This window comes from Stigmatopora argus, chromosome 18 (genome assembly GCF_051989625.1).
Source record: "Stigmatopora argus isolate UIUO_Sarg chromosome 18, RoL_Sarg_1.0, whole genome shotgun sequence".
NCBI lineage: Eukaryota > Metazoa > Chordata > Actinopteri > Syngnathiformes > Syngnathidae > Stigmatopora > Stigmatopora argus.
In genome coordinates, this window is record NC_135404.1 from 12,852,050 (window position 1) to 12,875,287 (window position 23,238).

The 23,238-nt window shown below is 58.9% G+C and overlaps 3 protein-coding genes and 1 pseudogene across 5 annotated transcripts; all 4 read right to left on the bottom strand.

The window, feature by feature from the left end:
- Positions 1–125: 125 nt before the first annotated feature.
- Positions 126–10,353, bottom strand: LOC144093098 (SRC kinase signaling inhibitor 1-like; annotated as a pseudogene). Its single transcript, XR_013306216.1, has 20 exons — positions 10,275–10,353; positions 10,126–10,176; positions 7,591–7,787; positions 6,382–6,408; positions 5,941–6,127; positions 5,718–5,847; positions 5,468–5,639; positions 4,521–5,267; positions 4,362–4,451; positions 4,257–4,297; positions 3,843–3,869; positions 3,408–3,568; positions 3,137–3,315; positions 2,944–3,059; positions 2,703–2,850; positions 2,144–2,297; positions 1,811–2,075; positions 1,362–1,474; positions 1,175–1,300; positions 126–955 (listed from the first exon to the last, which is right to left on the bottom strand). The product of XR_013306216.1 is annotated as an SRC kinase signaling inhibitor 1-like (transcript).
- Positions 10,354–12,364: 2,011 nt separating this feature from the next.
- Positions 12,365–15,674, bottom strand: LOC144092403 (ADP-ribosylation factor 1-like). Its single transcript, XM_077625138.1, has 5 exons — positions 15,529–15,674; positions 14,650–14,807; positions 14,095–14,205; positions 13,896–14,020; positions 12,365–13,737 (listed from the first exon to the last, which is right to left on the bottom strand). Exons 2-5 carry the CDS (start codon positions 14,795–14,797, stop codon positions 13,576–13,578), a joined length of 546 nt encoding a protein of 181 aa, XP_077481264.1. The 5' UTR covers positions 14,798–14,807; positions 15,529–15,674; the 3' UTR covers positions 12,365–13,575.
- Positions 15,675–15,919: 245 nt separating this feature from the next.
- Positions 15,920–19,000, bottom strand: LOC144093152 (uncharacterized). Its single transcript, XM_077626469.1, has 8 exons — positions 18,791–19,000; positions 18,614–18,721; positions 18,340–18,523; positions 18,186–18,261; positions 17,623–18,041; positions 16,967–17,482; positions 16,755–16,831; positions 15,920–16,669 (listed from the first exon to the last, which is right to left on the bottom strand). Exons 3-8 carry the CDS (start codon positions 18,404–18,406, stop codon positions 16,451–16,453), a joined length of 1,374 nt encoding a protein of 457 aa, XP_077482595.1. The 5' UTR covers positions 18,407–18,523; positions 18,614–18,721; positions 18,791–19,000; the 3' UTR covers positions 15,920–16,450.
- Positions 19,001–19,170: 170 nt separating this feature from the next.
- grnb (granulin b) lies at positions 19,171–22,954 on the bottom strand. 2 transcript variants are annotated; one of them, XM_077625136.1, is made up of 11 exons: positions 22,776–22,954; positions 22,504–22,568; positions 22,002–22,139; positions 21,753–21,875; positions 21,546–21,659; positions 21,250–21,427; positions 20,957–21,048; positions 20,615–20,833; positions 20,191–20,418; positions 19,498–19,611; positions 19,171–19,398 (listed from the first exon to the last, which is right to left on the bottom strand). In XM_077625136.1, the coding sequence occupies exons 2-10, from the start codon at positions 22,504–22,506 to the stop codon at positions 19,513–19,515; spliced, it is 1,194 nt and encodes a 397-aa protein (XP_077481262.1). In that variant the 5' UTR covers positions 22,507–22,568; positions 22,776–22,954; the 3' UTR covers positions 19,171–19,398; positions 19,498–19,512. The 2 variants fall into 2 exon arrangements, with proteins under 2 accessions (XP_077481262.1, XP_077481261.1); XM_077625135.1 differs by having other exon boundaries at positions 19,171–19,611.
- Positions 22,955–23,238: the final 284 nt, after the last annotated feature.

Genomic DNA, 23,238 nt, shown 5'->3' on the forward strand with positions numbered 1-23,238 from the left:
CGCGCGACAAGCGTTTATTCGCCGCCGCCGCCGCCGCCGCCGCCGGCAGCTGGAAGCTGGAGAAATGGAGGTCTGCTCCCGATCGACTCGGTGGCTAAAAGAAAGCAGACCCGTCCGAAACCAAGCGGAAGCGGCGGCCGGTGGCCGGCGGATGGCTTTTATTGTCACCACACGGGGAGGACGTCAAAAAAAGCACAAGGCGGTGGGTGGCGAGCGGGAGGTTCGGGCGGCGGGGTGCCGTCCGCACGCCAGATCCGGCCACCTTTTCTTCCACGCCATCTACGTACGATACTACACTGACGACGCCACGTTATTAGGAGAAATATGCTTAAGACAAGTAGTCGGCGTGCACGTCCACAGTTTGCATGCCACTTTCACCGTATGAAGAGCGCAATTGTCCACGATGGAGAAGGGCAAATGACGGAAGCCAGGAGGTGGATGGTCCACGGATGGATAGGCGTGGGAAAAAAAGAAGAACGCTCCAAGTCCCAAAAAGAATCTTACACCATCGATATCTCACGTGCGTAGAAAAATAGAAAACAAGTAGAAAACATAGATGGCATTTGTCATTTTTCCACCCAGCACGACAACACGGACACATTCTCGACTATACAAGCGCACCCGAAAGAGAAGACGGAAGAGGGCCAAACGTCGGCGGCAAGGAGGAGGTTTGGGGTGGACTCCAGGGCCGGCCGGCCCACCGACCGGATGACCGCCGCCCCTTTTGAGGCGACAGCGGCGAGCGGCACCACCCTCTCCTCTCAAGGCGTCCTTTGCGCTTTGTCGGGCCAGCGTCTGGTCAACGCGCCGACGGCGCCTAGAAGTGGAAAACCTGCTGCCGCCCTCCCGGAAAGCCTCTCATCTCTTCCTTGGACTTGCGTCCTCCTTGTTCCAAATACTTGAGGCGGGCCGCCACCGTGGGACCTTTGACGGACGCCGGCGAGCCGCCCGAGATCTGCGGGGCCACACCGACGCACCCTGAGAGTGAGGCCAAGGGGGCGGAACGCAGACCACACATTTTTCTGCCCTTTGCTAGCGTCACCGGCGTTATCGGGGTTAGTAGCGACGGCCAGCGCCAAATTTTTCACCGCGTGTCTGTCGCATTCTGGCCGGCTAGCTTTTGTTGTCGATCGACGGCGTCGTCGATTAAAATTCGCGGCCGCGGCGTCGTTACCTCATTGTCGTCGGCGTCCCGCGGCTCCGAGCCCGACGTGGCGGGCGGCGTGGAGGCGGGGCGCGGCGCCTCGCAGGGGGTCCGCCTCAGCTTGGCCAGCGCTTTGGGCGGCTCGCCGTCCTCCGTCTTTCGAGGACGGCGGAGACGTCACTCCCGAGAACGGGGAGGCCGACGGGCGGCCGCTCACCTCGCCGTCGTCACGCTTGGCGACCGCCGCCGACGGGAAGCTGCGGCGGGGCGGCGGCGGAGGCGGAGACTTGGACGACTTCTCCGTGCGGCAGCGGGCCACGGCCGCGTCCGCTACGGAACAAACCAGGCGGCGAGCTCTTAGTGCTCGACCGGAGGAAACGACCGGCCGGCGTCCGCTCAGAGCAAGTCTCCCGCCATGGATGTCAGCCAAATGAGTTTGGAAGTTAGAAAGCCCCCAAATTGGAAGTGACTCGTAAAAGGCTCAAACATGAGCTGCGGTCATTTTCCTTGGCTGGCTGCCATTGAGACGTCCAATCCCTTTCAGGCGGGACGGCCACTTCAAAGGGATGGGACGGGCCAGCGGCAAACTCGCCCGAGGTCACGGGAGAGCGGCTTGAGCGGACGCATCTTTAGCGGCGGTCGGCCGGCGACTCGCCGGGCTCTTACCCGCTCCTCGCTGGCAGGCCCCACCCTCGGCGCCGTTGAGCTTCTGCGCCGCCAGCTGCACTTTGCCCGGCGACGGCTCGCCGCTAGAGGGGGCCATTTGAGGTTTGGGGGGCACGGCGGGCTTGGCCGGGTTCTTGGCGGCCGCGTCCAAGTCGGGCAGCGCCTTGAGGAGCTCGGCCTGCGTCTCCTCCAGCAGACGATGGATGTCCCGAGCGCTGAACTGCGTCAGGCTGGCCCGCTTGGCCTCCCAGTCGCGCTCCGCCGCCTGAAACGTCGACGTTGTCGTTTGTTTTTTTTTGGGGGGGGGGGATTTCTGCGGCAGAAGCGGCTCACCAGGGTGACGTCGACGGAGGTCAGAGCGCGCCCCTCGGGCCTCCTCTCGCCCGCGGCCCGAGTCGCGAAGCTCGCCGGCTCGTCGTCGTGGTCGTCGTCCGTCGGGCCCGGGGGCCGCTCGCCGGCGTCTCGCGGCTCCTTCTCGCCGACCCGTCTGCGTCGGCGCGACGGGAACGAGGGAAGGCGAGGCCGAGGAAAGGGAAGAGCAGAGGGTCGGGGTCAGGGAAGGCCAAGGGGCTTGGGGGAGAACAAAGGGGGAAAGCGAGAAGGTGAGCGAGTGGGTTAGGCTTTGGCTCGGGTGTGGCGAGCGTCAGCAAAAGGCAAGAAATAGCATGAGGGAAGACAAAGCGGAAGGAACGGCCAAAGACAGCCAGAGGCCTGGAAAGCCAAAAGGGAAAGGAAAGGAAAGGAAAGGAAAGGGGGAAAAGAAAGCAGCCACAGGGGAAGGAAGAGTCAAGAGTGGACAGTTGAGGGCAAAGTAGTAAGTAGAGGGAAAAGATGAGCAAGGAACGCTCCAGAAGAAGAAAGAAGAAGAAGACAAAGCTTGCGCTGCCGTTACTTGCGAAGCGTGCCGAGCGAGTGTCGGATGTTGTGGCATCGTTGCAGCAACACGTCCAGGCGGTGAGGCTCCTCCTTCAGGAACTTCACCGCCTCCACCTCCACGCGTAACACCACGCGCATCTTGCTCTGAAGACCCGGGAACTGACCTGGAAAGCCAAAGGCCGAAGCCGGCGGCAGGAGGAGAAGAAGAAGAAGCCCGCCAGAGTCGCGGCGGGAACTTTCAACTGGGCCCTACTCACTCTTCAGCCCGGCCAGCGTGTCGGCCAGCGTTTGGACTTCTTGGCTTTTCATCTGAAGGTCTCGCGGGCTGGCGACCGGCTTGGAGAGGAGATCCTCCACCCAGGCTTCCAGCTCGCTAGACGGCAGAGGTTAAAGGTCAATGCGGCCGGGGGGAGTCCAGCGTAGGTCGGGCCGGGCAAGCGGCATACTGACTGCAGCTGTTGCACCAGCGCCTCCTGCCGTTTCAGGTACTTGAGGCGCTCCTCCTCCACCAGGAGGCGCTGTCGCTGCAGAGGATCTTCTTGCGCGCGCGCCGCGGCCTCCAGAGTCAGCGCGCCGAGCTCCGCCTCCGTCTGCCTCAGCAGGGCCAGCACCGAATCCCGATTTTCCAGCTGAGCGGCGGGCGGCGCGTTAGCGGCGGCGGCGCCGATTTGCTCGGCCCGCCGGCCGGCTTCACCCCGGCGCCGCCTTCTCTCCGTCTCACCTGCATGGAGCGCAGCTGCGAGAGTTGCCCACGCAGCGCGTCGGTGCTCTGCTGCAGGCCCAGCAGCCGGCGCCGCATCTGCCCGCTAGACGCGTCGGGCGGCCGGGCGTCGGGGGACGACGGCGGCGGCATCAGGGCCAGGGGCCCGGACGGAGTGGCCGCTGTCGCCAAACGCTTTGTTCAATACCTTCAATGCGTTTTGGCAATCGCGCGCACGCTAACGTGAGCCGGAGATTCCCAAACGACTCCACCGTTGGTTTGGGCGAGAGTTTGGACTCCCCCGGCCGACATACGCGTGCGTACCAAAAACGCCAAGAGAAAAAAAGCCAGGCACCAAACAAGAAGACGCTAGCTGGCACATAGACACGCATTCAGACAGCCAAAGAAACATGCTGACACAAACATCTGTCGCTAACCAAGTGATGGATAAAGTACCTGGTCTGATTTTTTTAGCAGGTCCAGCTGGAACAAGAAGCATGAGTTACATGCGAGCGGCGTTTAGCGTGGCTCTGGGGGTGAATGGCGCCACACCTTAGCATTTCAAAGCTAGTAAGATAGAGGTAGGCGGCTGCAAACGACGTCCCGACACAAACAACCGCCGCCGAGCAAACCATTGGCACGTATCCTTTCTGGGATTTTTTTTTTTGCGGCTCCGGCTAGAGGGAGAAGCGCGAGCGGCATTTACATGCTAGCGGCATTTAGCTTGGCCATGGGGTGAATGGTGCATTAGCATTAGCATTTCAAAGCTAGCCGTACGCCCTTGCATATCGAGAGCGCCGTGACGTTAGGAGCTAGCCTTCACCACGTGCCCGCCCGCCCGCCCGCCCGCCGTTCCTCGTCCTTACTCACGTTCGGTTCCCGAGCCGTCGCTGGCCGATTCCATTTGGTCCCTGCGGGGAGACGTCAAAGGCAATTTGCCGAGGAGGGACGGCAGGGAAGCAACGCGCCACTTACGGAACGTCGTCTTCGGGCCCTCTGCCGAGGACTCTCTGCAAAAGTCCCGTCAGGCTGGCGATCTGCTTTTCCATCGCCTCCATGCGCTCCCTTGACGAGGGCGCACGCTCGTTAGCGGGAAAGGGGCGGGGGTCGCCTTCCGCGCGGCCTCGACGCCACCTGGTGTCCGTCTCGTCCGCTCGGAGCCCGTCGGTTCCCGCCGCCGCCGCCATCAGGCACAGCTGCTCCGAAGTCAGCCCCCTGACCCTGGGACCGTCTCCGCCCAGGCACACCGAGTCGCGGCGGCGCTCCGCCCTTCCCGGAGAGCCGCGGGACGGAAGCGTCCCGCCGTAGGGGTCGCGCACCTCGCCCATCTTCTGCGGCGAGGAGGGAGTCGCGGGCACGCGCAGCCCGACGGCCAACGCGGACGCCGCGTAGGCGTCGGTGTAAAAGGGGCCACCCGCTCTGTAAAGGCCGACGCCCTCCATCGGGGCGCACGCCGCCGTCCCCCCCCCCTCGCCGATACAAAGAGCCGTACGGGTCGTTCCGAGCGGGGAGCGGCGAGTGCGGCGTCCCGCAGAAACCCCCGCGGGGCTCCGGACAGTAGGGCTCGGCGTAGACGCCGCCCCGCTCGTCGGCCCGCGGGAGGAGCGCCACCCGGGCCCCGCCCGCCTCGTCGTCCGGCTTCACGTCGCGCCGTTCCAGGATGGCGCTGGAGGAGGCGCCGAAGAGCGGCTGCTGCGGAGGCGACGCGTGGTGCGCCGGCGAGACGCCGTGGCGGGAGGGCGGCGGCCCGGCGTACGAGGAGGGGCGGCCGCCGCCGTAGAGGAGGCGAGTGCGCGACGGCGAGCCCTGAGGCGAGGCCGGCGGGGCCGCGCCGGGGCGCCGGCCGGGGGGTGAGTCCTGGGGGGCGTATACCATTTCTCGCTGGAGGGAGGGGGGGAGTCAGGTAGGGAGAGAGGATGGGAGGGCGGGATCAAGAAAGGGGAGAGAGGGGAGGAAGGAATGAAAGGCCGCCGCCCAGGAAGGAAGGAAATTCCGTTTCCCTCCCAATGTCCGTCTCAGTGTCCATTTTCAGTCTCGGCGGTGTCGGTGGCGGCGGCGGGAAGCAGAAAAGACGTCCTCACCCTCAGGTCACCGTTGGCCAGGGGCGAGTTTCGGGGTCCCGGGTAGGTCCCGTAGACGGGCTCCTTGCAGTAGATCTTGATGACGCAGCGGTCGCGCACGTCTCGCGGGTCCTCCAGCTCGTAGAAGACGTTGCGGCTCTCGTCTTTGATCAGCAGAGCCGTGCTGGGAGACCTGAAGGAAGGACGGAAGGAAAGATGGCCGTCTACGGCAACCACGCCCCCCCCCAAACCCCCTCCCGGCCCGCCTTACCTGAGCGTAGCCATGCTGAGCCTCTGGGGGAACATGTGCACGATGAGCGCTCGCAGAGTCTCCAGGCTGCTCAGCTGGTGAGTCAAGTGCACGCGCCGAGTCTCCTCGCCCAGCTGCAGGAACAGCACGCCTGCCCGGAGACGGGTCAAAAAGGGGAGGCCAATGGAGCCAAATGCCAATGGCGGCAAGGCGGCAAGGCGGCAAGGCGGCGTCGCCGTGGCACCTGGCGCCTGAAGCTTGGCCTGGCCGCCACCACCGCCGGAGGAGCGGGAGAGCGGCAGGCTCTGGCGGAGGCGGTTGGTGCGGCTGAAGGCCGCCGCCGAAAGGTCGCGGTCCGACATGGCGTCCGGGTGTTCGGCGGGCGAAAATGGAGCTCGCCCCGCCCCCCGCGCCGGGCCGGGCGTCCGGCTCTGTCCAAAGGGAAGAGGGAAAGCGTGGCCTCCGTTATTGCCCCGCACCTAACGGGAGGTCGCACCTGGCCGGGCCCTGACGCTAACGCTAACGCGTGGAATTTCCAAGACGTTTTGACCCCTTGCCGCTGCAGTACCGCGCTGTGCCACGACGCACAGGTGGCAGCAACGACTCGGTGACGCGCCGTTCCAAAAGCGGTGAAAAAGAATGTTCAACTCCTGGCCAAAATAAGAAGGAAAATCAAAGTGCTGACCTTGAAGCTCCAATAGTTAGCTTGTTGCTGAGGGAACAAAACATAAAAACAAAGAGAAAAAGGGACATTAGTGATGACAATATGCGTTCAAGCAACTTTGCATGCCGCGCGCCTCGTAGAACCCTTTCCATTTCACGGATGCCCCAAAAAGACCGTTGAGGAACCATAAGGACGGGGCCACCGGGACGGTGGCTTCCATCCTAACCCCACCGGGACCGGAGACCCCAATCGCGTCGCTCGGAACGCAAACAACTGCCAGATCGGGCCACTCGTCCAAAGTCGGGTCGGGCCGGGTAGCTGCTCGCTGTGAAAACTAGGAAGAAAAATGGGATCCTTTTTGCCAGGCCCACCCCTCTGGATAAATGGCTCGGGCCGGGCCCGTGGTCAGCGAGCGCCGTGGCACAAAACGCGGACCGTGCGCCATCCGATCGCTGTTTTTTGGCACTCGGCAGGAAGTGACATCTTCACCAGCTGGGAGCCATCTTGTACGGACGTTGGGCCGCAGAGGAAGGAGACGCACACGCGAGCGGGAGGCAGAGACGGTTACCGTGGTAATGCGGCATCCCTCTTCCCCTCCGGTCCTCTGGTGCCATTTTTCTCGGCGGTTTTGCCGGCGCTCCGGAAGACGCGGTGGCGGCGTTCCTCCCGGTCGCTACGGCGGCTGCTCGGAGGTGATCCGCATCCCGCTCGCCCCCTCCTTCTTGCGCCTCTTCCTTTCTCTCTCTCTCTCTCTCTCGCTCTCTCCCTCCCCCCTCCCTCCCTCCCTCCCTCTCCACCGTCTGTCACCGTCTCTCGCTCCTGACAAAAAGCCCCGCCTTCCCGCGTCCCTCCCGCCACCCGCCTCGCCGCCGTCAATCACGTAACGGCGCTCACGCGCGGCGTCTCCTCGGGACGACGACGGTATCCGCCCCCTCGCTCGACGCGTCGGCAGCAATGGGCGTCCGATTGGGCCGGCGGAGAGTCGCCGGACTGAAATGCGCCGTGTCGGACTGCAAAAGTACCCCTAACTCAGTCATTTGATGTCACGGGTTCACTTTGGGCAGATTTTCCCTCGTCGACTGGCGGGCGTCAATGTGGGGGTCTACGACTAGGGTCTAAGACTAGGACTAAGACTAGGACTAAGACTTTGGCGGGCCGTAAAGCGACAACTCTGCCACGATTTTTTGTCCCAAGGCCAAGACGAGAACGAGCCCACGGCGGCCGTCGTACCTGCCGTCCCCAAGCGGCGCCTCCCGTCGACGGGCCGCCGTCCATCTTGTCGCCGTCCGGGGCCTCGGCGGGGCGCCTCCGCTCCGGCGACGGGGACATGGAGCCCCCGTCGGAGCCGCCGCCGGTCGGCGCCCGGTATTCCCGCCGGAACGGGACGTCGCCGGCAGCGATCATGGGATTTCTTCTCTTGTCTCGCCCTGGAAGAAGGCGGAGACGCGCCCGTCGTTAGCCGGTGGGACGCCGACGGATAAATGGCAAATGAGCGTACGAAATGAGACGGCCCCAACTGGCTGGCATCTCAACGTGGCCGGCCGCACGGACGTGTCCGGGCTCCCCCGGGGGACCGTTGGGCCAGAAAAGCTCTTTGGGTGGATGGCTAGCCCACCCACGGCGGCCGATCAAGCTTTGCTAGAAGGGAAGGGACATTCAAGTGGTTTTGCTCCTTCTTGGCCACGTCCGTCGGGAAGCTCAAGAACGAACGGAGGCCAGCGTACGGCTTGACTGGCGCCCGCCCGGCCACAAGTGGTGCGCACACGCAAGTCACCGATCTGGCTGGGCTCCAAAAGCGCCCATTAAGGTCATTATTTATTGACGCGCGTGAGTGTTCTTTGCATGTTGAAGCGCCGATGGCTGAGCTGACTTATCTTATCCAAGTTTAGTTGAGCATTTTTTTTTTCTTTTGTGTGGTCCCGATTCCAAGGCCCCCAGCCAGCCGGAAGACCTTGTCCAAGGCACTTTCTGATGGTTCCCAGGTCCTCTCAGATAACCTTAACGAGCAAAGCGGTCCAGGAGGGCCGCTGAGGCGTGAGGGGGGGGGGGGGGGGGGGGGGCAGCTTTTAGTTTCAAGCCATCCAACACAAACCGTTTAACCAATCAATGAGGTTTCTGCTGAAAAAAAGAAGCACCTGACTGCAGTCTGACTGATTGCACTTGTGGCATACCAGATTGGTGGAAAGCTTTGGTCTTGTAAGCTTGAAAGCAAAGCCACTACTACGGCCCTTTCTGGAATAGTTTGCCCACTCCTGTTTGACAGTATTTTGGGGTCACTTCCTGAGGATGTCCTTTTTCCGTTTGGGTTCGCTTGCTGTCCATTTTGGGCTCGCTACTTTCTCACAAACTCATCAGCCGCCATGGATCCATTTGAAGCGGGAAGCGTTTGAAGGTGGGCGCACGGGCTGCCAGCCTGCCACTCCGAGCGGGTCGGACGTCGGCTCGTGATGAACTCGCGGCCGAAGATTGGGGGTCCGTCGACGGCGTCACGTGGCCACGAGTCCACACGTGCCCAAATGGTCTCTCTCTCTCCCTTTTGGCGCTGCACGCTTAATCCTCTCTGGCGAAGAGCGGAGCTTTTCTATATCTCTCTCTCTCGCTCTACTTTAGCTCCCCTTCTTCTCCGCTATCTGAACGCCGCACTCCAGCCACCGGCGAGCACCATCCTCCGCCCCCTCCCTTCCCTCCCCCTTCCCCCTTCCAGCGCAGACTTCCCGCCTTTTACGATGTCGCAGTGTTCCCGCCCGCGTGGCGGCCTTTCCCCAAGGAGGACGAGACGTTCGTTCGCTCCCCGCGTCCACCGATCGTTGTCCGAACCCCGTAGAGAAAAGGACACCGACGGGGGAGAAAAAGGCCATCCAAATACATCGAGTCAGAGAGATCATAAATATCCAATGGAGAATGGATGCGCGCCCCCATTTTGGGCCACGTGACGTCTCCAACTTTTACACCGGAGACGACGACGCCACCGTCGAGTGCCGTGCGTCCCATCCAGTATGAACGGTAGCGACGCCGATGCCGTGACAAGCAAAGTTAGCAAAGAGAACTGGATGAACAGACACGGCGGCGTCAAATGGCGCAATCTGGCACTATTCCAGGGAAAACGTGACGTCGACCCAATGGCGGGCGGCCCGCTTTTCGCGTGGACTTGCATTTAGGCGCGTACGTGGACGGATGGGTCGCTGCCGGCGTCTGGGGCAGTACGACGAATTGTGCGGGGCCACAGCGCCAGATGGCCTGCCGCTATCGGCGATCCCGTCCTTAGCGCCAATCCGGTCTTTGGTGGCAAAAGCGCCATTAGCCGGCGCTCCCATTGCCGGTCATAGCAAGACGCGCGGAGATAACTTAAGAGCGGAGCGTACCGACGCCACAAGTTAGTCGCCCCGAGCGCCGAAGCCGTCGGAGGCACCGGCCACCGACGGCGTCCGCGTTATCGATAGCGGCGATACGTACGTGCCATTTGCGAGCGGGACCGAGCCTAGCCGAAGCCAAACACTTGTCGGTTTCCGCCGAAAGCAGCGACCGCGCCTGACCGCCGGCCACCGTTGGCACTTGGCGGACGGCGCGGTGGCGGCGCTAGCAAAACCTGCGCCTGGGCCCTTTCTGCTTCGACACCTGCGAATGTCGGACCGTAGTCAGCGCTAGCCCGTCGTTAGCTTTTCTTCGGCGAGAAAATCATTCGACGGACGGCTTCGCACCCGCGGAATGGCCGTGGCCACCAAAATAGCAGCTCAAGCATCCTCTTGGACGAGCGCTAGGTAGTACCTGCGCCGGGTGGCACGCTCACGTGATGAATGTCGCCCGTGTTGCAGCTGACTGGGCACAGCGACACCCCAAAATACAAATAAAAAAGGGGGAGGGAGGGCTGTCAGTACACGCAGAGACAAAGTTAAAGACTACCTGCGACTACATGCCTGGGAAGGACGCGTTGCCCATGCCGAGTCGGTCGGTCGCGGTCTCCGCTTCCGCTTTCACATGGCGGTGGTGCCGGTCGTGGTCGCGGTCGTCCTCCTGTCAGATGGCCGGGGGGGGGGGGGGGGGGTGGCGGGGGCGCCGGGTATTGCGAGCGTTTACCGCAGGAGAGAAGGCAGAGGAGGATGTGAGCCCGCGCTCGCTGGCTGCCTCGATCAAGCCCTATTTTTTAATGGAGGAGAAAAGCGAGAGAGAGAGAGGGGGGGCGGGGCTGGGGGAGACACACACACACACACACACACACATACACCCCCTTAAAGGGCCGACACCCCATCTGAAAGCACTTTGATCTCAGCATCAGCATCTCACACACATATACACATACACATGTCTGAATGCGCGTGGACATTTGTGTTTGCGAGTTTACGCACGCGGCTCCCCAAGAGGGGGTTCCAACTTGCACCCTGGGGGCCCATTGACATTTTGTCAGGCTCCGCCCAAACGGGCGTTTCATCGGATAGCACCATTCTACATAATCCGCCTTCGAAAAACCAATGGGGTCTTTGGCTCTCTGTTTCAATACCCTCTGCCAATACCAGAGCAATATATATAGAAATGGGTTTTTTTTTCTTCCAAACTTTCCTTTTCATACTGCATTTTTTAAATCAGGGGTGGGTGCCCAATTTTTAAATAATAATCGGACATAGGCTCGTCATCATTATTGACTCGACAAAAGCCTAATTGTCATCATACTCAGCTGCGTATGACAAAATTGGTAGGGCTTGTCCACAAGGTGCGCTTTCCCGGCAAAAGGCGCACCATTAGAAGTGATCATTTCAGACTTGTTGGCATTCTGCCGTGATGGATACATGGCATCACCCCTCGAGCGCAAGCAAATCCCGGCGACTGCAGAAAAAGTTTGCCTCGCAGATGCTAACAAAGAAAAAAAAAAAACATCTCACTTACCTCCCACTGTCTCCTCACTTACCTTCAGTCAGCCAGTAGGAGGCAGATCACCGTCCAACGTCCTTCATGTTACCTCACCCCAAAGTTATTACACAGAAGGGATTGTGTGTCGTGCTACCGCAAGTTCAGAGTCCTAATGGCGGTGGGAAAAAAACTGTCATTAAGCCTATTTGTCCGTACTTTGTGAGATCTGTAGCGTGTGCCAGAGGGCAGCAGCTGGAACAGGTTGTGACCAGGGTGGTACGGGTCCCCGACAATGTTCCCGGCTCTGCCGAGGTAACGAGGGCGGGCAACATCTTCCAGCGAGGGCAGAGAGCAGCCGACGATCTTCTGGGCAGTGTTAATCACTCTCCGCGTGGCCTTTTTGTCTGCCGCCGTGCTTCCAGCGTAGCACACTGTAATGCAGTATGCCAGGATGCTCTCCACAGTGGCTCTATAGAAGGTTACCAGAAGCTTAGTGTCCAAGTTGTTCCTCCTGAGTACCCTGAGGAAATGGAGTCGTTTCTGGGCCTTCTTCACTACTGCCGTGGTGTATGAAGACCAGGAGAGCTTATCCGTGACATGGACCCCCAGGAATTTAAAGGACTGGACCCTGTCTACACATACTCCATTTATGAGGAGTGGGGCCAGATCTGTGCTGTTTGCAAAAGTCCATGATTGTTTCTTTAGTTTTCGTGATGTTCAGTGTGAGATTGTTCACCGAGCAACACAAAGAGTTTGTTGACCTCATCTCTGTAGGCCGACTCATCCCCTCCTGAGATGAGTCCGACCACAGTGGTAGTTTGTTTACAGCAGTCCGTCAGCAGGAGGCTTAAAGCCCTGACCTGCCTGCTACACATTTCACAGGTGTGTAGAGGAGCTAGGTGCTAGGAGATACTACTTGGTCAAATAAACGGACTGGCCGACAGGTCGGAATCGGTTTGACACTCCTGTCTTAAAGCCATCGTCGGCGAATGACGGCGCTAGACGCCCCGTCCATTTCAAGTGGGAGGAAAGGGGGGGGGGGGGGTCTTGGTTGCTTAATCACTTGACATTTGCTTTCAAAATCACTGAAACTTTATTTAGATTCCCACATTAAGGCTGCACAAATGTACGTGGAGGAAAATGAAAGAAAACAACCTCAACCTTTCAGTGAACTACTTTGTTGCACAAATACGCATTTATTAGAATGAAAATTGAAACGGTTTTTTTTTTACAATTTATCTTGAAAATGACAATTAAATAAAAGTCACGCCATGAAATTAAAGGAGAAATCAAGCTTTAGTTTGCCTAAGAAAAAAAAAAAAAAAAAAACAAGTCTACCTGCGCTGTAAAAGGAACCTTCTTCACTTGTGCTTCTCTGTCGCCCGCCACAGGGCGGCGGCGAGCGGGCACAACTCGCTTAGTACGTTGCAAAAAGGCTTTGTCAAGTTTTGTTTTGGAGGGGAGGGCTGATTCAAATTGGTTGATTTTATTCTTGCGTATTCAAAGAAGCCCACACAAACAGTTTACACATTTACAATCACGGCAGCGGCGGAGGCGGCGGGGGCCGTCTCGCCGCCCCCGGCTGCCGGACGCTCTTGGTTGGATTTTCACGGATGACGCCAAAAGCGCCCGGGATGCTTTTGGTTGTTTGCGCACTCAGAAGTACAAAGAGAATGGAGATCGAGCGACAGCCAGAAGAAGGAGAAGAGGGAGGAGAAAAAGGAGAAGATGAAGAAGAAGAAGAAGAAGAAAAACATTTGACAACCAAGCTCGTCACAAAGTCTCCTTCGTCTCTGGACTCCTCCCGCCGACGCGCCTTGTGCTGTGAGGGGTGGGCGGGGTCACGGCGTCAGAGACAGCATGTTTTTCATGATGGACAGCTCGAGGGGAGGGAAGCGGGGAGGAGGGGGGGAGAGAGGGGAGAGGGGTGGGAGAAATGAGGAATGACAGTGACCTGATACAGGTTAAATGCTTCTTACGGGAGTGAAGTGACATCTAGCGATAGGAGCTTTCGTACAGTCGGGGATGGGAGAAGGGGGAGGGGCCATGAAAACCATGCTTCCTCCGGGGGTCGTTGCGAGAGGGAGTTTGGTCGGCCGGCCGCACGGCTGGAAAAGGGCACGCCGGCGTCCTTCCCGTCTCGGCCCACGACGACCCCCTAGACGAGCGAGGAGGCGGAAGGGAGGGGGGAAGGGAGGAAGGGAGGAAGGAAGCGGGATTCTACACCTGGGGGAGAAAGTGGGAGCCGGACCTGGGGGACGGGGGGTGTTTTGGGATCGCGCGGAACCCTTAAAGTCAGGCTCCGCCTCGCGGGGAGAGAACAAAGAAACAACAAAGGCGCGTCGTGTCGGTCGGTCGGCCGGAGGCGAGCGCTCATTTCTGGTTCCTCAGCTGATTGGAGAGCCAGTCCAGGCCCTCGTACAGGCCGTCGCCGCTGGTGGCGCACGTGGCCTGGATGTACCAGCTGCGCTGGCGCAGGGAGTGAAGGCCCAGCTTGTCCGTGATCTCCGCCGCGTTCATGGCGTTCGGAAGGTCCTGCCCGCCCGCCCGGGGACGACACGCCCGTTAGTGCCTTCCACGTCGCTCGGGACGTCCATCGCAACGACGCGGTTCGGGCGGAGCACCGCTTTACTCGGCGGACTCCGACGGACGGCCGCGCGGAAACCGCCGACGGCTTTCGGTGGGCGTCTCACCTGTTTGTTGGCAAAGACCAGGAGAACGGCTTCTCGCAGCTCGTCCTCCGACAGCATTCTGGAGAGCTCCTCTCGCGCCTCGTTGACTCGCTCCCGGTCGTTGCTGTCCACCACGAAGATGAGACCTGCGCGTGGGGCGGGCCCCCGTCCGTCAGCTCGCCATCGGTCGGCGGGTCCGGCGGCGCCGACGGCGACTCACCTTGAGTGTTCTGGAAGTAGTGGCGCCACAGCGGCCTGATTTTGTCCTGACCGCCCACATCCCACACGGTGAAACTGATGTTCTTGTATTCTACCGTCTCCACATTAAAACCTGCGGATCAAGTCCAGTTCACTTCATTTCAGCGCCCAAGGATCGTTTTCCGGGTCGTCGACGGCACTAAAACGACGTGGCGGGAACCGGGCTTAGGGCGCAACGCGTCCTTCTCAAGGTCTATTTTGCAACTTTCGATGGCCCTACCCGAGCCGTTAAACCGCAACAATTCCAAAAAAAGAGCCCGCTTGTCGACGATAGAGGACCTATCGTCCTTCGGGTGTTAAGGAGTCCCGTCGTTTGCGGGCGCCTGCCCAAGCCGTTCAAAGCGGTGGGACCAACGCTGGTCCATCCTCCCGTTTCAAAAGGCTTGGACGTCGCAGAGCCGTCTTAGCGACGACTTTAACGACATTCAAGCGAATATGCGCTCCTTTGCCGTTCCGAGAAGTACGCGAAGGGAAGGACGGCGGCGACGGGCGCGCAAAAGTCGGCGGCTCTACGTACCGATAGTGGGAATGGTGGTGACTATTTCTCCGAGCTTGAGCTTGTAGAGGATGGTGGTCTTCCCTGCGGCATCCAGACCCACCATCAGGATCCTCATCTCCTTCTTGCCAAAAAGGCCCTTGAAAACGGTGGTGAACATATTCCCCATGACGACGACGCTGGGCAGGAGGAACAAGGAAATGGTTAGGCTTCGTGGGTTAGTTAACATCTGGAAACTGGGGGCTGCCTATGTTGACCGTGGGGGACATTCCAAAGTTGACTTTTGGCTGGCAAACACTACGAGGGGGAAATTTGCCGCTGCTGAAAAGTGACATTTGTCAGCTCTGACTAATCGGTCGGAGCGGGCGAGCGGCCTGTTGTCCCCCAAACGAAACCGATCATTTCAATCGTTCAACTCGGGGAGCAAACGAACCCTCGACGGCAGGCTCGCCATAAAATAGCACACAAAGAGTGGCAAACAATAGCGGGCGTCTTTCGGAACGATTCATCAGCCGGCAGCTCGGGCCAAAACTAGCGTCGCTGCTAAAGCTAGCCACTCTACCCTTAGGGCGGATACGCAAACTCGTTCGGCTAGTTTAGCGGACGGTGTCACCGGAAAAGTCCCCTTTCGCCGAGCCCCGCGCTCTTGGATGTTCGTTTTCGGCTAGTTCGGGCATATGTCCCGTTTGTGCCAAGCGGGCTAAGCGAAACAACGATTGGCGAGACGGGCCTCGGTAGCTCCAAAATGTTAGCCGCTAAGTGCCGCGTCACAGCGAAGGAGAGGCGAACGTGACCTCGCGCTAAAAGCTCGGTTGAACGGCTCGGTTCGGACGCCGAGGCGCTCGGGCTCGAGGCGACGGGGCACCGGGCCTGCGCCGTGGCTTTCGGGAGCATTTTTACCTTTTTCCAAGGCTCTCTTGTGGATGTTTACGTTATCTTCCGTTATATTGGCCGTTAGTTCAAAATGGCTTCTTGCGCAGCCGGGTTGACGCCGGCGCAGAGGAACCTCCTACTATCAGGCACGAGCCAATTGCAGCGTGATAAGTGTCACTCAGGACCCGCCTTCTTGATGTCCGCCATCCAATCAGGAAACGGCCGCCCGCTCTGCCGTGTGGAATTTGCACAAAATGTCGCGGAAATGCAAGGAAAAGAGCTTTCGATGGGCCTCTGGGTAGGAAACGCCTTCAAACAAGCACTCCCTCAAATTCGAGACTAAAACAAACATTTATGTTTATTACAAACAGACAAGTCAAAGGTGAATAACTCTTAACTCATTCAATGCCAGCCCGGATTAGACGTCTACCATCGTCAGTGTCGCCCAATGTGACTTCATGAAATAACATTAAAGCCGATTGAGTAGTAGTAGTTAGAGTAGTTATAGTAGTAGTTTTAATGGCTACAATGCCAGAGTTACTGAGCGGCCAGGGTAACAATAGTTGATTTTTAAAGCGCCTCTGGGTCATTTTAACCTACCGAAAGCAGCAAATGAGCTAAATAAGTCGTTACGTCAAAAAAAGTAATAAAATAAAAGATATGTCAGCTTTTTTGAAAATGTGAATTTTTAAAAATGTGTTTGTCCAATAATAAAGGGTATTGTGGATTCTTATGCTCTGAAAAGTGGGCATCCACTGATGTTTGTGATTAGTCATTTTCAAAAGACCCGAACCCTTTTTTTCTTATCAACAACAACAGAGTGTGCAAAGAGGGTTGAAACCTATTCATTCCATAGAGTTGAAACATCGTTTCCAAAAAATACATCATTTCAACACGGGAAGTTCCATTTGAATGACCCACATTGATTTGTTTGCTGGCTATTTTTAGGCTAGGGAAGTAGGGGCCGGCGCTGGTGCAGAAATGGCGCCTTCCGCCAAAAGCGGGCGGGTGGGCGGGGCCGGCTCGAGCTCACCGGAAATTGGGCTTTGCCGCCTCCGACGCGCCAGGTCCATGGCGGGCACGAGTCGGGCTCGGTCACGGCGCGAAGCCCCGCCCAAGGCAAATTCTCCGGCGCCGAGCCGGCGTCGTCCGATGAACAATCCGAGTCCTGCCGGGCAAAACAAACAAACAAACAAACCAAAAAATTCAGCGTTGCAGAGAGTGCACGGACACCCACACGTGGACGCGCGTACCTTTAACGAGGCCAGCGAGGAGCTGCTGAAGCAGGAAGGAGGGTGGTCTCGTGGCTCCGGGGTCAGGTGGGCCGCATCTTGCAAAAACGTACAACGTACGGCCCCAAATGAACAGGAAGTGACCTTGGAATGCCCCCTAGCCCCCGCCCTTCCCCCAAAAGTGACCTGAATTCAAGTGGTCATGTTTGCGAGCAAACCTCAGGTGGACCGACCTTCTCGTGGGTCTCCCGGCCGGGCTTCCGAGCCCCCCCGTCCGGACTGCAGGCCTCTCCGCAACAGAGGGAAGACATCCAGCAGAGCTCGGAGGTAAAGCTTTGAGGCTTCTTTTGCGTCAGCCTCCTCGTCCTCCTCTTCGTCTTTGTCTTCGTGCCCCCGGCTGTTGCCCTCGCAGTCGTCCTCGCAGTCGTCCTCGCAGTCGTCCTCGCAGTCGCCCTCGTAATGGTGGTCCCAGGAGTCGCCCTGGCAATGGTGGGCCAGGCAGTCGCCCTCCTCTCCCACGTAGATGTCCACGTCCGAGTCGGAACAGCGGTCCGGCTCGTCCCGCAGAGACGCGGGGGGGCTTTCCCGCTCCCGGGCGAGCGGGTCGGCCTCTCCCGCGTCCGAGTCCTCGTCTGCCGCCGCCGCCGTCCTCCAGGGGCTGACCCAGCGCACGACGGCAGACGCGGCGGCGAGTGCCGCCCCGCGCCCGTCCACTTGGTCGCGCACCCGGGCGCCGCTCGGATCGCCCGCTGCGGAGGGAAAGACGCAGACTGTCAACTCGGGCCAAGGAACTTAGTATACCGCATTGCGACCCATGGAGGCGGATGCTATCCACGGCCATCTTTAACGTGGCGATAAGTGCATGGTAAGCAACGGAGGTGAAGCGTACTCAATGCCATTTTAGGTGTTGCGCGTTTACGGCCACGGTCCGCCACAAAGCCCCGGTTGTGGTTTGTCCTCCAGTCTGGCAGGTGGCGGGGGCGGCGGCGACAGGAGATGGGGGGCACCGCCGGACAAAGCCGCACGTCTCTGCCAGCCGGCGAAGGGGCGAAAACCAGTTCCGGTTCGGTCGACGAAGACGAGGTGTCCAAAGCGGACGACGGCGCGGCTTCGCTCTCGCTCGGCCCCGGTCGGCGGCCGGCGGAGTCGTCGTCGTCGTCGTCGTCCGACGACGTCGCGCCGTCCATAAACTGAGGGGGCGGGGGGATGACGTGGCAAAGTAACGTGGGCGCAAAGTCGGATGACGGGGAGCCATCGGGACCGGCGGCGACGTGAGAGTCTTCTTTCCCGGCCTGCCCGCGTCCCTTCCTGAAACACACGTAAGAGGCAGCGGTGGCAAATATTCAGAGTTTTTCCTGACTGTAAGCCACGCTGCCCCAAAAGCTGGAGGAGCTAGCAAAGGGGGGGCATTGAACGGCGTCCATATCGAGACGCTTGTCATCTGCAACGCACCCGAAGCTGTCGAGAGGACGCAGTCGCGAGCGGCAAGTGCGCACGTGGGTGGGGCTGAACTCTTGGAAGTCTTCCCCTGTCAACGTGAGGCACGCGTGAGGGCGAGCGGTGGCGGTGGCGGTGGAGGCGGCGGCGGCCGAGCGTCTCCACTCACTTTGGGCCTGAGCCACGACGCACGCGCTGAAAGGTCCCACGGCTTCTCTGGCCGTTCCCAGCAGCATGGCTCGAGCGAGAGGGGTCGCCCGCTCGCCACTGCCGCCACCGCCGCCAGGCGTTGACTTGATGCCAAAGTCCAGAGTGACAAGCCCGACCAGCTAAAAACAGTCACCTTGTTCCTCCTTCAAGAAGTTGAATACACCGGCGTCAAAAGAGAGTACCGGCGTAGCAGCTCACCGTCTCGGGTAGGCGATTGGAAACCAGATCTCTACGAGGTGTGTTATTTCTTCGTACTCCTCGATAGCGAGCGAGGATCCATGGAGGTTAGGGTTTCGATCCCCGTGACGGCGAAACCCTAGTTTCAACGAGGAGTCCTCCTCCTTGAACAAATTGAAGCGGTCGGCAAGCAATGACACACACACACACACTTTTGGATCACTAGCACCGACCTGGTTTGGATCCTTCGCGTAGGCCCACGATTTTCCCCGAGTTTGGCAGTGGCGCTCCTTCCCGAGCGTCCGGACCTTTCTTTATGGGTCAAGTGTCAACGAGGCCCTCTTGCAAACCCCCCCCTAGATGCCGGCGCTTTCCCAAAAGGGGGTGGGGCCGCCATCGTCAGCCGTTACGCCAGCTCAGCTGTTTAAAGGCCACCAGCTGCTTGGAGCATCAAGCTCATGTCAGGCTGCGGCGCGCGCTAAGCTAACAAGCCTTGTCAAGTCATCGAGCGTCGGGCCGAGGAAAATGTCTTTGAGCGCAGTGTGGAGAACGATCCACAAAATGGCACTTTCTTCAGCATTTCTCATTGCATAACATGAAAAAAGACCAAACCTTAAAGACATTTGATTTTATTGAAATTGAACCCAAAGAAACACTTTCACCCGTGGCGGAGGCGACAAAGTCATGATCAAATCAAATCAATTCTACTTTGTTTTGAGGAAGGGGGGGCGTATCTGGTCGTGGCTAAAGAAGACTTGGTCTCCGGACGCAGACGCCGCTGGGGTAGCAGGAAAAGAGGGTGGGGCAACAATGTTCCATCCACGTCAGCGCAGCAAATGGCCTGCACGCACGCACGCAAAGGCGCCAGGGGGTTGAACCGGCCACGCCAGCCCCTATCGGAGGGGACGGAAGGTACCCGTGGGAGGGGCAGAGGGCCTACCGGGAGGCGGCGCCCCTACAGCACGTCCGGCGCCTTCTTCTCGCACGTTCCCGTGGCCATGTTGCAGGAGTAGCCCTGCGGGCAGCAGTGCTCGTGGTCGGCGCAGCACACGGCCTGGTGGTAGATTGGGAGAAAGGCAACGTCGGCACGGGCGACTACGGTCGGACCTCTACTTACAAAATCAATTGCTTCTGGAACTTTCCCGTAACTTGAACGTCATTTGGTAGGTACAGCGGTACTTCTAAAAGTCAATTCTCTCGTTTGTTCCACGGTCCTCCCCACACAACTACCAACTCAACCCTTTCAAATTGGTCCAAGTGTGGACCCAAGGAAATGCATTTACTTTTGGAGGGATTTCGGAACTTGGATCTTTTTTCCAATCTCGAGGAACTCATTTGAATATATAAAGCTTTCGTAACCTGGAAATTTCCTATCTAGAGGCAGCCGTAAGTGGAGGTTGGCAATAGCCCCATTCGTAAGTATTGACTGTACAGCCAATGATAGCCCAGTAGAGTGTAGCCCGGTTCTAAAGTGAGAAACGATGCATGGTCCTGGGACCATATTTTCAAAATAAAATAACAGATGAAGAAATGCATTTACTTTTTGGGGATTTCCTAACTCTGATGGGCCGGTAGCATGCACAGGGAGAACCCAAAAAAGAAAGGATGGGGCAAACCCCGGGCGGGGGCCTACCTTGATGAGCGGGCAGCACCCCCACTCTCCGGAGGGCAGCTTGCAGCAGGTGGTGCCCGCCGCGCAGCCGCTCTTGTCGTCGCACTTGACGTCGTCGGCGGCGGTGGCCACGGCGGCCGTTTTGCTCGACCAGGGGACCTCGGCGAGTCCTCGCCAACAGGACGAGCGACCCGGCCGGCACGTGTGCCCGGCCGGGCAGCAGTGCGAGCCGTCCTCGCAGCACACCGCCTACGGGCGCACGCCGAAAAACAGCAGTCCGTGGGTTTGCCCGTTTTGTCCCCTGCGCTTATGCCACGTCCACCGAGAAGCACAAAAGCCCCCCCCAAACCAAACGGCGAACACGGCAGTCGGCCTATTCCATCGGCTTTGTTTGTGGGTTCAATCCAGCGGGCGGCTTTAGCCAGCACGTTGGCGGAGCGCTCACCTGCGGAAGCGGGCAGCAACCCCACTCGCCGGAGCTCTTCATGAAGCAGCAGGTGGCGCCTTGGGGGCAGCCGGTTCGTTCGTCGCAGGCGTTCACACGTTTGGGCGTCGGGGCGGTGGCGGCGGCGACGGCGACGGACGCCTGCTCGCAGGTGGCGGCGGCTACATTGCACACGGTGCCGTGAGGGCAACAGTGGAGGCGGTCCGAACAGCACACAGCCTGGAAACAATTGCATTTACACGCAAAGGACAGTCAATGTGGACTTTGGCCAACTTGTTAGCAAAAAATAAAAGCAGTCAGTCACATTAGCTTGAACTTGTGTAGACCCAAGCGTAGACTTACGTCGGGCATGGGGCAGCAGCCGTACTCGCCCGAACTCATTTGGCAGCAGGTGGTCTCGTCGGGACACGTCGACTTCTTGTCGGGGCAAATCACTGCGAGACGGCGGAACAAAAGCCCCGTTGCTTTGCGGCTTTTGGAGATGCCATCGGATTCGGTGCAAGAGAGCGAGCCGCCACCCGGGCGCCAACCGGGCGCCGGCCCGAGAGGGGCGAGCCCCCCCCCCCCCCCTCATTTTGAAAAAGCTCCGCTTTAACAATGAACTGAAAACAATAAAGAGATCGGCGCCCTCTTACGGTCGCCGGGCTCGGCGTCAAGCCGTCGGCCGAGCGGCGAGACGTTCCGGCGTAGCACGGCGGGAAGTTTGTCCGACAGGGGTCGCCAAAGGCCGCCCGGCGATACGCATTTGGACTGGGCCAGATCGCAGACGCTTCCCTCGGGGCAACAGTGGCGCTTGTCGTCGCAGCACACCGCCTGGGGGCGGGGGCAAAGGTCAGGCCGGAAGGAGGGGGGGCCGTAGCCCAAAGGAGGTCAGGCCGGAAGGACGGGGGCCGTAGCCCAAAGGTCAGGCCGGAAGGACGTAGGCCGTCACCTTGGTTAGCGGGCAGCAGCCCCAGGAGCCGTCAGGAAGCTGGCAACAGGTGGCGGCGTCCGGGCATTCCGACTGCCGGTCCGGGCACATGACGGCCCCGGCGCTCTCGTTGGCCTGGACCACGCAAGGCGTGCCACACTTTTCCACAACGCGCCCAAACAATTGTTCCATTTCCGCACGCGGGCGGCTCGGGTCGGCGCCCCCTACCGTCTTAGCGGGAAGTGACCTCTTCCAGGGCAGAGTCACCGTCTCGTTGGTGCAGGTGGAGTGCTCCAGGTCGCAAACGGTAGCTTCCGGACAACAATGGATGGCGTCCGAGCAGCACACGGCCTGCGCGGAAAAGTTGGCGACAATTGGAAAGCAATGGCTGGGCCGGACGTACGGCCCCGGCCCGCCCGCGGGGAAATGTTGGCGGCAACGGTAAAGGCGGGGCCGCCGGGCGGGGGCGCGGCTGACCCGAGGCAGGGGACAGCATCCGTAGCGTCCCAGGACGTCTTCACAACACGTGCTTCCGTCCGAACACGAGCTGCCGTCGGGGCAAACCAACGCCGCGCACACCGTGCACGCCAACAGGACGCACCAACAGGACAAAGGCTGAAACACAGACAACGTAAACATAAGCGTTCCAGGGCAGGGTCACTCGCTGCAGATCATTTCCTACGGATTTTAGGGCATTTCCGCTCGGCTTCCTATTGGTCGGACACTTCTTGTGGATTGGGGGGCATTTATTTGCGGGCCACTTCCTGTGAATTCCTGTAGCTTTTGGGGTTCTTACCCTGCTCATTGCACACTTCCTGTTGATATGGGGGCATTTCCGGGTCACATTCTGTTCATTTTAGGTCACCTACTGCACACGTTGGTGTTTTCCGGGGTCACTTGCCATTTCAAACGGATTGGACGCCTATCGCCGTCACAAAAACCTGTTGCGCCTGTTGTAATTAGGCTCCTCCTTACTTACCATCGTCGATGGCAGGACGTCACCGAAGATGTCAGTCCTCACGCGCTTGTGTGCTCCTCCTCGAACTTGTCACGAAAAAAACAACACTTTTATGAAATATGGATGTTTGAGACAGGAAACGGAAGATTTAACACCCCATTTAAAAGTTTAAATCCTCTTTTTCATCCCACAGCCTTGGTCTGTCTCTTGAGCTATCCAATTGAAGCTAACATTAGTCTAGCACGCTAGGTGGTTATGTCCAAGCTAGCTTAAAAAAGGGTTGACTTTCTTACTGGGTTGTGTTAGTCAAAGCGACGAGTCAAAAGCGCCCCATCTGAGTCACAGCAGACAAAAACACGAATGGAACGACTGGGACAGCAGGACAAAAAGGAACTTAAATCATGAAACGGGCAATGTTGCTAGCCCCCCCCAAAATAAGCAAACGCAGTCACATGACTTGGCGGCACATGACCTTCCTGCCACCGCTTCTTAAAGGGACAGTACGATGTGGCAACGGGGGTGGACGTTACCATTTCGGCTCTCTCACTTCACCTTGGAGCTTCCAGTTCTTATCCAGTCACTCAATGCAAATGAATGAGGAAAGTTTTGTCCAATTTTGGAGTAACTGGACATTTTTTGGGGAAAAAACATAAACAAATGTATTAAATCAATCAAACTCTATTGGGTTTTTCTTCCAATTTTTTTGTTAGTTTGTTTTATTGCAAGTTGCAAACTTCGATAAAAAAGGCCGCACCG